The 12,057-nt window shown below is 37.0% G+C and overlaps 1 protein-coding gene across 6 annotated transcripts in view; it reads right to left on the bottom strand.

Moving 5' to 3' along the window:
* FAM169A (family with sequence similarity 169 member A) overlaps nucleotides 1–12,057 on the bottom strand; it is a 62,891-nt gene that overhangs the window by 42,102 nt on the left and 8,732 nt on the right. For all 6 annotated transcript variants that reach the window (XM_082624103.1, XM_082624107.1, XM_082624104.1 and 3 more), the window contains exon 2: nucleotides 494–628. In XM_082624103.1, coding sequence (XP_082480229.1) covers nucleotides 494–625 — 132 coding nt within the window. In that variant the 5' untranslated portion in view covers nucleotides 626–628. The remainder of the gene's footprint in view (nucleotides 1–493; nucleotides 629–12,057) is intronic.

The following is a 12,057-nucleotide window of genomic DNA, read 5'->3' as shown; positions in this document are numbered from 1 at the left end:
TATCATCAAATTCACACTAGAATTCTAATAATTTCATGTCTAATGATCTATGAAAATATATCTCAGTTTACTAATTAGAAATTTTATTTTAATATTTTGGGAAAAGGAAGATTTGTGACACAAAAATGTGTAATGTAGTGTTTTGCTGATTTTTTTTATTAAAAAAATTTCTAAAACAACAATTTCCAAATCTAAAGTAGACTTAATTGGGTTAGCTCAAATATGGTAATCAATCTCAGCAAAACTAGTAAACTACTTACATATAATTTTAAAGGCACAATACAAATAATAAGCAACTGCCTGTAAAGTTAGTCCTTTTAAAACTTGATCATGCTGCTGTACTAACTAATCAATATTTATGCATTTTACTGAAAAGTCTTCTGATAAAATTTTCAAAAGTGATTAGTTAACACTTTAAAAGATAATAAAAGGATACTGATTTCATGTATAAACTCAACTGAAAAGATTGATAAATCACTGCAGGATGCCTTACCGTAATATTGAGAAGAGAAAAACATTCAGGATTTTCAGGGTCCCCACACCTGAGATCTGACATGTAATCTTCAGCAGAATTTTCCATTTCCTCATGACTGCAATTATCCAGCATATCCACAGGGAATGCCATCCTCTTTAACAAACAACATGGGACAAAATGTTTCAGAACATGAAAGGCTATCTTCCTGTACTGAGAAAAAACTTTTTATTGTAATAGCGCAGCATTTTGTTGTAAGGAGACTTCTTTTTCACTATGCCAAGACAGACTACAACGTAAGCCTGCTAATCTAAATATATGTCAGAAAGAAAACTTAAACACTCACTTGTATTAAAAACAAGCAATGAAATAAGAATTAATGCCCATGCACCAATGGTCAATTAGTCTATGACAAAGGAGACAAGAATATACAATGGACAAAAGACAGTCTCTTCAGTAAGTAGTGCTGGGAAAACCGAACAACTATATGTAAAAGAATGAAATTAGAACATTTTTCTCACACCATTTACAAAAATAAACTCCAAATGGATTAAAGACCTAAATGTAAAACCGCAAACCATAAAAGTCCTAGAAGAAAACATAGACAGAATACTCTTTGACATAAACTGTAGAAATATTTTCTTGGATCTGTCTACTAGGGCAAAGGAAACAAAAGCAAAAATAAACAAATGGGACCTAATTAAACTGAAAAGTTTTTTCACTGCAAAGGAAACCATCAACAAAATTCAAAGACAACCTACTGAATGCAAGAAAATATTTGCAAATGATATGACTGATAAGGGGTTAATATCCAAAATATATAAACAGCTCATACAACTCAATATCAAAAAAAAAACAACCAATTAAAACATGGGCGGAAGACCTGAATAGTCATTTTTCCAAAGAAGACATACAGATGGCCAACAGGCACATGAAAAGATGCTCCACATCGTTAATCATCAGAGAAATGCAAGTCAAAACCACAATGAGGTATTACCTCACATGTCAGAATGGTTATCATCAACAAAAACCACAAATAACAAATGTTGGAGAGGGTGTGGAAAAAAGGGAACCCTTGAACACTGTTGGTGGGAATGTAAATTGGTGCAGCCAATGTGGAAAAAAGTATGGAAGTTTCTCAAAAAACGAAAAATAGGCAATTTCCTAGTGGTCCACTGGTTAGGACTTGGCACTTTCACTGCTGTGGACCTGGGTTCAATCCCTGGTCGGGGAACTAGGATCCCACACGCCTTGCGGCACAGCCAAAAAAAAAATTTTTTTTTAATTAAAAAGTAAAAATAGGAGTAACATATGATCCAGCAATTCCACTCCTGGGTATATATCCAAAGAAAACAAAAACAGTAATTCAAAAAGATTCATGCACCCCACTGTTCATAGCAGCACTATTTACAATAGCTAAGATACAGAAGTAAACTAAGTGTCCATCAACAAATGAATGGATAAAGAAGATGTGTTAATATATATACCATGGAATACTACTCAGCCATTAAAAAAAGAATGAAATTTTTTCTTTTAAAGAATAAAAGAGGGCTTCCCTGGTGGTGCAGTGGTTGAGAGTCTGCCTGCCGATGCAGGGGACACAGGTTTGTGCCCCGGTGTGGGAAGATCCCACATGCCACAGAGCGGCTGGGCCCATGAGCCATGGCTGCTGAGCCTGCATGTCCGGAGCCTGTGCTCCGCAACGGGAGAGGCCACAACAGTGAGAGGCCCGCGTACCGCAAAAAAAAAAAAAAAGAATAAAAGAAAAAGAACAACATGGATAGACCTCGAAGGTATTATGCTTAGTGAAAGAAGTCAGACAAACACTGTATGTTATTACTTTTATATGGAATCTAAAAAATAAAACAAATAAATGAACATAACAAAACAAACTCACAGATATAGAGAACAAACTGTTCGTTACCAGTGGGGAGAGAGAAACAGAGAGGGGCAAGACAAGGGTAGGGGATTAAGAAGTACAAACTACTATGTATAAAATAAGCTACAAGGATATATTGTTCAGCACAGGGAAATATAACCATTATTTTATAACTTTAAATAGCATATAATCTATAAAACATTGAATCACTATGTTGTACACCTGAAACTAATATTGTAAATCCACTATACTTCAATTAAAAAAATGAATAATTCCTTAAATTATAAAAATAAATATTTATAAGGTATAGGATATAAACACACATACATACAAATATATCCTCATATACCTCCCAACATAAAAGTCACTGTAAAAGGACACAAGGGAACTTTTCAGAATGACAGAAATGTTTACAACTACATATAGTGATGGCTGCACAACCCTATAAATTTACTAAAAAAACCCCACAGAACTGTACAGCTGTTATCGGTAAATGTTACAGCATGTAAACTGTATCTCTCATGTATACAGCTGTTAAAAAAAAAAAAAGCCAGCACCTTAATGGGGAAAACTCTATAGACTTTTTCACTAAAGTCAAGAAAAATAAGGACTTAACTAATAAATAACATTAAATAGGTACTTGCCAATGCAATTAGACGAGAGAAAGCAATTAGAGGTATAACAATTGGGGATGTGCATGGCTTGGGGCGAGGGGAGACTATCTCAACCTTACTTCGCAAATAATAAATTTAATTGAAAAACCCAAAAGAATCAATGGAAAAATTATTCCAAACAATAAGAAAATGTAGTAAAATGGTAGGATATAAAATTACATACAGAAATCAAGCCCTCATATATATAATAATAATCAGTAAGGAGAAATAATAAATGGAAAAAAATGAAGTAAAAATAGAAAAGACAACCCCATTAACAATGGCAAAGATAAAAATAGACTTAAATTTAATAAACAATATAAAACTTATATAAGGAAAACTATAAAACAGCATGCCTGAAGGAAGCAAAGTGAACAATAGGGAAGACAAACCACGTTCTTGAAAAGGAAGATTCTGCATCATTAAGGTAGCAGTTTCCTCTAAAATAATCTGTTAATTTAATGCAATCCTAATGAAAACATCTTCAGGATTATTGTTTCCTGAAGCAAGACAAGTTGATTATAAAGTGAATTTGAAAGAATAAATAAGAATAGCTAGAAAAATCCTAAAAAGGCAGAGCAATGACTGGAGAAAAGTTCAAACCCTCTAAGATACTAAAGCATGTTATAAAACTTCTATGGGGCTTCCCTGGTGGCGCAGTGGTTGAGAGTCCGCCTGCCAATGCAGGGGACACGGGTTTGTGCCCCGGCCCAAGAAGATCCCACATGCCACGGAGCGGCTAGGCCCGTGAGCCATGGCCGCTGAGCCTGCACATCCAGAGCCTGTGCTCCGCAACGGGAGAGGCCACAACAGTGAGAGGCCCGCGTACTGCAAAAAAAAAAAACCAAAAAACCCCCAAAAAAACCTTATATGATACAAGCATATATAAAACTTCTATGTGATACAGGCATATAAATAGACAGACCAATGGAGAAAGATAAATACACCCTAATGCCTATAGAAATTGCGTATATGATTACAGAGCTATTTCAATCAATCGGAGAAAGAAGCACTTTTTAATAGGTAGCATTGTTTCACTGGCCTTACAATATGTTTAAATGAGAAATTAATTTTGCCCATTTTTTAACTTCTTATATCTGAAATCATCTAGTATGCTCTCTATTGCATCAACTCTTTTCACTCAACATTATTTCTGTGAGAAACATAAGTGGTGCTGCATCTATCATTTAATTTGTTCCCTTTTATTGCTATGTAGTATTCCACAATACACATATACAGTTTATTTACCAATCTACTGCTGATGGGCATTTGGGCTGCCATGAGCATTGCTGCAGGAATATTTCGGTAGATATACGCACTCACTTCTGTTTTTTTTCCAAGGTATAAAATATTTAATAATGCTTTGTTGATTTATGTTTTCTTTAAATGCACTCCTCTGTGACAGGCCTGCATACCCAGACTTATCAATCTTACTAAAAGACAAGCAGATATTGTATGTAGTTTGATGTAATGCAACAAGAAAATTGGATCCAAATCTACCTAAGCCATTAGACAAACATGTGAAATGCTGTTTAAAGTATGCAGCCGGGGGGCCTCCCTGGTGGCGCAGTGGTTGAGAGTCCGCCTGCCGATGCAGGGGATACGGGTTCGTGCCCCGGTCTGGGAGGATCCCATATGCCGCGGAGCGGCTGGGCCCGTGAGCCATGGCCGCTGGGCCTGCGCGTCCGGAGCCTGTGCTCCGCAACGGGAGAGGCCACGACAGTGAGAGGCCCGCATACCGCAAAAAGAATAAATAAATAAATAAATAAATAAATAAATAAATAAATAAATAAAGTATGCAGCCGGCCAAATTTAGAATAACTCAGTTTCTTCAATATATATACAGAATAGAGTTTCAAGAAAAAAGTGGAAACTAATGTAAATTGAAACTAAAGAGACATATTGATCAAATGCATTGTGGAGAGCATCCTGATTTGTGTATTCTTGAAAATTTCCATGAGAAAAAGTTAAAAAAAAAACCCAACTTATGAGCTATGTCAACTACTGATCTAGTTCTTAAAGGAGGTATAAATAAAGCTGGTAAAGATTATACTGTCTTAAAAGTTACCTGCTTTGTATTTACCCACAATAAAAACTGCACAGCCGAATATCTGTCAAAAACCTCAATTTTAATTTTAAAAAAAATTTATAAATGGAAAGGCAGGAGAAAATAAATTGAAAAAATAAAAGTTACTTTTCTCGAAGGTGACCTTCATCAAATCTATTTTAACACAACAAAAGTATTAGTAGACAGGAAACTGAAAATCTAATGGAAATATGAGATAAACACAAAAAAGACAGGACAGACATATACTGTAACAGATATACATAGTTAAACATATTTTTATGAATTTCGAAGATATGATAATGAGAGGAAGTTACTTTTTTGCCGTAATCTGAAATCTTGGTGCTAAGAACTTTAAAACTTGATATACATATGACTGGGGCCCTGATTTGTACATATAAATTTATATACATACAAATATGTATTTTTTAATTACATTGATTTTTAATTTTTAAAAATCAAAACCTAGAAATAGAACACATAAATTCAGCCCATCTGTTAGTAAATGTAAATGTCTAAATAAAAGGAGAAAGCAAGAAAAATTTGTGAACGATTTATGAAAAGCAATACCACCGAACTTCCAGCCAACTTACAAAAAGGAGGAAAAAAAGGACTGAATTTCAAGAGAGAACCATCAGGAGCTTATCTAAAAAAGAGGTTATACTTAGAAAAGGATCATAAAGTAAAACAATAGCTCTGCATTGAAGGACGCTTATTTGTTAGTGTGGCAAATCTCTATAACTCTATCAAAGTCAATATGCAAAAGCAAACTAAGGAAATACAACATTGTGTTCTATAGTCAGATCTAACAATTGTAGTGAAGATTAAAATTCAGACAAAACTAAACATGAAACAAATGGTCAGTAGTGGGTGAAAGAAGCATAATGAGGACGCTAGTTAAAAGAATGTAACTGTTTTTGCTCTTTTGTAGACAAGCTCCCAGCTTTGTATCCAGGTAAAACATTCAAAAAACATTTAATATACTATAGAAGCTCAAAAAGTATTAGTATAAAAGCATTCCTGGGACTTCCCTGGCGGTCCAGTGGGCTACCACTGCAGGAGGCGCAGGTTCAATCCCTGTGGGGGGGGCAGGGGACTAATATCCCGCATGCCGCGGCCCCCCCACCAAAAAAAGTATTCCTCTCAAACCAACTCAAAAGACTCTAGAATATTAGCTACCAAAACAAGGTATGAATGAAACATTTAAAATTTTCACTTGCTAAGAGTAATCACGATTTAAAGGATAAAATGTAAATTAATATTTGAAGATTGCTGCCAAAAACTTGATCTACAAAAGCATAGTTGATTACAATCACATAAAAATAATACAGTAGGGCTTCCCTGGTGGCGCGGTGGTTTAGAGTCCGCCTGCCGATGCAGGGGACGGGGGTTCGTGCCCCGGTCCGGGAGGATTCCACATGCCGCGGAGCGGCTGGGCCCGTGAGCCATGGCCGCTGAGCCTGCGCGTCCGGAGCCTGTGCTCCGCGATGGGGGGAGGCCACGGCAGTGGGGGGCCCGTGTACCACACAAAAAATAAAAATAAAAATACAGTATTCTAGACAAAGAATACAAAATGGACCCACAAGGAAGAGACTGGCAGAATAGCAAGTTTATCAGGGATTTTTTTTTTAATCTATTACTAAATTAACTTTCTTAGGGACTTCCCTGGTGGTGGAGTGGTTAAGAATCCGCCTGCCAATGCAGGGGACGTGGGTTTGAGTCCTGGCCCAGGAAGATCCCACATGCCACAGAGCAACTAAGCCTGTGCGCCACAACTACTGAGCCTGTGCTCTAGAGCCTGCAAGCCACAACTACTGAGCCCATGTGCCACAATTACTGAAGCCCGCGCACCTAGAGCCCGTGCTCCGCAACAAGAGAATCCACCGCAGTGAGAAGCCCGTGCACCACAAGGAAGAGTAGCCCCCACTCGCCACTAGAGAAAGCCTGCACGCAACAACAAAGACCCATCGCAGCCAAAAATATAAATAAATAAATAATAAATAAAAATTAAAAAAGAAGACACTGCTACAGATCAAAGGCAAGTATAACATGACTAAACTCAAGTGTAAAAAGAGAAAGTCATTATCCTTCATTCTTAAACCTTTTTAGATTGAGGTTTTTAAATAGAAAAATAATCTCTTCTGGGCTAATTTTTATTATTAAAGATTATACAGGGCTTCCCTGGTGGCTGCCTGCCAATGCAGGAGACGCGGGTTCGAGCCCTGGTCTGGGAGGATCCCACATGCCACAGAGCAACTAAGCCCGTGAGCCACAACTGCTGAGCCTGCACGTCTGGAGCGTGTGCTCTGCAACGGGAGAGGCCGCGACAGTGAGAGGCCAGCGCACCGCGATGAGGAGTAGCCCCCGCTCACTGCAACTGGAGAAAGCCCTCACACAGAAACGAAGACCCAACACAGCTAAAAATAATAAATAAAATGTTTTTAAAAATTATATATACAAACACAAAATGAAACAATCCTATTTTCCTGAAATCCAATCATTTAAATACTCTGAAATTTACATAAAGAGCGTTACTGGAGGGAAAAAACTTCACTTAGTTAGAGGTTGTGATTTTTAACAACTAACTTTTATTAAGTGCCAGAATGTGTCAGAACTGTGCTAGAAGAATGCCATTCACTCTCATTCAAGCCTTGTAGCAAAGATATGTGGTGGACCCGACTAATATTCTTATTTTATAGAAAAGTAAACCACCTTGGAGAGGTTAATCATTTCCCCAAAGTCACATGGAGAGCGGGTGGCAAACCTGAGATCCAGACATGGATCTGACACCCAAGCCCATCCTACAGACGGAGTTAAATACTGGGTACTGCATCACATTCAAGGCCCTTTAAGAGCACATTTTATAGTGAAAAACTTTAGACTTGGAGCACTAGAAATCTGGCAATTTCCAGATACATCTGACTTGATTTTAATATTGTTGATCTAAAGGACTTTTTTTAAATCTTTTTTTTTGAGATTTGGAAGCATAACTAAACAAATCCTTAAATCCATCATTTTTGTGGCAGCAAAGCTAGTTTAAAATGAATGTATTTCTTCTTCACTATAGAAGGAATTATTTCACTCTCTTCTCTCTCGTCTCACCTCCAGGACATCTCCCAACAAACTTAAAAGTTGTGATTTCTGGGGTTTCCCTGGTGGCACAGTGGTTAAGAATTCACCTGCCAATGCAGGGGACACGGGTTTGAGCCCCGGTCCGGGAAGATCCCACATGCCGCGGAGCAACTAAGCCCGTGCACCACTACTACTGAGTCTGCGCCCTAGAGCCTGCGAGCCACAACTACTGAGCCCACGCACCTAGAGCCCGTGCTCCGCAACAAGAGAAGCCACCACAGTGAGAAGCCCATGCACTGCAACGAAGAGTAGCCCCTGCTCACCACAACTAGAGAGAGCCCGTGTGCAGCAGCAAAGACCCAATGCAGCCAAAAATAAGTAAATAAAATAAATAAATTTATTTTTTTTAAGTTGTGATTTCTGAATATAGTTTAAAAACTACGGCATCAGTTTTTAATATGAAAAAAATGAGAAAATGTTTCCCCAATTCCAAAAGCCCAGACACACACCTCCTCTAAAATATTTTTGTGTTTTCAAATCTGTCCTTAAATCTGTTACGTTTATTACTGGTCATTCTCAGTACTAAATTTTATTGGCTAAACAATCACCAATTAGTATTTAAAGAAGATGAAAGAACTAGAAATTATTATAAATCGGTAATAGCAGGTAACATTTACTGAGAAATGACCACACACCATACTTTAAAGGGACTGTGGCATGTAATACGTAATGAGGCACTTCTATCAGCCCCATTCTACAGATAAAGAAATGGAGCTTTAGAGATTAAGATTTGATCAACGTCATACCATAGTGGAGCTAGAAGAATATGAATCCAGACAATCAAATATACATTCCAATATAATTATTTGTACTCAATATGCAAAATCAAATATCATAGTCTTTGTCATGGTTACAAGAAACTCCCTTTTGCAAAATATCACAATAATTACCTTGTTATTAAATATTCTATTCACATATTACACCAGAAAAAGTACTCGCATTGGAATCCTGTGACCTTGATTCCCGGGTCAGCTGTGCTAACCAGCTCTGTGACCCTAGGCGAGTTTCTTACCGTCTTTAGGCTTCTGTATTCTCATTGGTAATGTGATGCAACTGGACAGGATAATCCTAAGGACCTTTCACCTCTAAATGTTTCTAACTGTTTATTTTAAAAAATAGTGGTTACTTAAGACTGTGTAAACTACTAGCCTTAAGCTGGTTCCGCTAGTTCAGGGAGGCAAGAGAAGGGTAATAAGGTTCTGGAGAGAAATATAGGTTGCTGTGAAAAAAATCAGTCACTTCTCTCTCCTTTTTGTTGTTTTTAAGCTTCTGTTCTATGTTACATAACTGTAAAGCTGTCAGATCAAATTCTGTCAAGTACTTTATGCTCTGCCCATGAGATGAACCAAAAGGCCTAACTAGATTCTACATGAATGAGAAAGCTTAATGTCGCCTTGAGCGAACTAACTCATCAAAAAATTTACGCAGAATGGACAATGAAGTGTAAAAAGTGTCCAAATTAATTTATAAATTAAGCAAATGGCATGCTCATTAATCCTGGATAACCTGTAAAAAAAAATTAATGCTTATACCTCTTACATAAGAACTCTAAGATGCCCACCAGCTATTTTACACCCATCTTTTAATAATTTCATCCCTTTTTCCTGAAAAAGTATCTATTTGCAAGAATGAATGCTCTTAACAAGAAAGAAAATATAAGAGTTAAAAAACATATTCCTATTATTGTGATTTTTTTCCCTATTTAAGGTTAATTACTGGATATCAACTATACTCTTAAAACAGGGAAATATATTTTTTTAACACTAGTTCCTAAATAATTTCAAGATTCTTATAGATTATTGCTATTATCTGGGGGCTTTAGGAGGAGGAGAAGATCCAAAAAATTACGGAAATTTTAGAGCTGAAAGAGTTCTTAGAGAAAAAATAATTATCTCAACCAGTCCAAGGCATGATCCTACCTCTCCTCACTGTTCCCCCAACACCGAAAATAGCTTAGGTGTCCCAGCAACATAATCCGCAAAGCTCTCAACCTTTTACACAGAAGGCCTGTTTCTGGACCTTATTATGATTCTCCTCTTGATTCTTCCCTTGTCTCTTTCGAACATCATAACCTTCCCTAACGAACCTAGCCTATGTACTACATCAGCTCAACTGAACTCTCTCCCCAACTCACCTTTTATCCTTCTATCCCTCCTACCCACACAAGACCCTAGTTCCTAGGTTAATCCTTCTCTGCTCTTAGAGCTCAGTTTTTAAGTATGACAAAAATGAAACCACTGAACAGACTGCTACAACTATCAACTCTCAGGTGGGCTCAACACTGCTCAGAAATCCTTTTCTATCTTCTGAGAGAGGAAAAAGATTTGATTACATATAGGTAAAGACTACCTATAAGTTTATGGGTAATGGGGCAGGAAGTTAAATGCAGTTCATACCTGTTACCTCTTTTTATTTCAAGTAGAAAACAAAATCATCTTTTGAAGCCAACAGTGGACTACACACCTGGTTCTATTTGAAACATTTCACATGTATCCCTGATAGAGTTTTTATCCCAAACCCATGAAGTGGATAATTTAATTATCTTATTTGTCAGATGAGGAAATTAAAACACATAGCAGCAGAGTAACTTGTTCAAGGCACACTATAGTAAGTGGCAAAGCTAGAATTTAAACCCAGGCAGTCTAGCTATGAGGCCTATCCTTTTAGTTACCACGCTATATCTGAAAGCACAGCGCCTTAGGACCCTAAGATGGTATAAGATTGCTTATACATATCAAGAGAAATCTTACCAGTTTTCTTTCTAAAGGTTTAATTCCTCTCCATATCCAGAAATGGTCCTAGATCTAAGAAATCATTTAAAGATGAAGGTATTGGGTATCTGGTATGTTTTAGGGCTTACAAAAGAAAAATCCAGTCATATGTCATAGAATTTTGTACACATGAAAGGAGGAATATGTAGAATACTAGTTAAGGGAGTGTGTTCTTGAGCCAAACTGCCAGGATTACTAGCTGTGTGACCATAGGCAAATTACTTGAACAGAGAGAGAAAAAGGGACTCTGAGGAAGGAATAAATTGCAAGGGTAAAACTAATAACTTTGAATACATATTAAAATTTTTACATATAAAAACAAAAAATTCAGAGACAAACGTTATATAACCAATATGACCCGCAAGAGTTAGGTTGCTTAATACAAATACAATGGTTTTTAAACTAAGATGCAAATAAACAAGCAAGTGGCATGGACAATTCATAAAACAGGACAAACACCAAAAATGCTCAACTCTTAATTTCTTTTTAAAAAGCCTATTGCATGTACTTTTAAAACTAATTTATGAAAAATATTGGTATATACTTACATGTTTACACAGAAGATGATGTGGAAAGGCATACATTATATTGCTATTGTTAACAGTAGTTATTCTTGATGAAGGAGGAAGGAGGGACCCAAGGGAAGAGACATGCGGGGAAGAAAGAAGATTCCATATAGAGTCTCTTCCTCAATCGCTTTTGTAGTGCAGCCTCTCTTGGATGCATCCGATTGACAAAATTTAGGTTACATGCCTGCATCCAACCTCCAAGCGAGACAGAATATGATATGGGGGTTCTACCTTGGGGAGGCAAAACAGGGCTCATAGGGCTGAAATGAGACTCCTAAGCAAAATGAGTCAGAACACAAATACTAAATGACCACACCCAGGAATGGATGCTAAATCCTTTTCTAACTAGATATACACTTACAGCAAGATATAGAGAGCTACTTACACTCCTCAGATACATATGCAAAAGCCTAACAATAAATTAATAAGTGGTGTTTCCACCACTGGGCACATACCCTGAGAAAACCATAATTCAAAGAGGGTCATGTACCACAATGTTCACTGCGGCTCTACAAT

The sequence above is a fragment of the Mesoplodon mirus genome (assembly GCF_964341445.2).
Source record: "Mesoplodon mirus genome assembly, chromosome: 5".
In the NCBI taxonomy this organism is placed as follows: domain Eukaryota; kingdom Metazoa; phylum Chordata; class Mammalia; order Artiodactyla; family Ziphiidae; genus Mesoplodon; species Mesoplodon mirus.
This window is presented reverse-complemented; position numbering and strand designations above follow the sequence as displayed.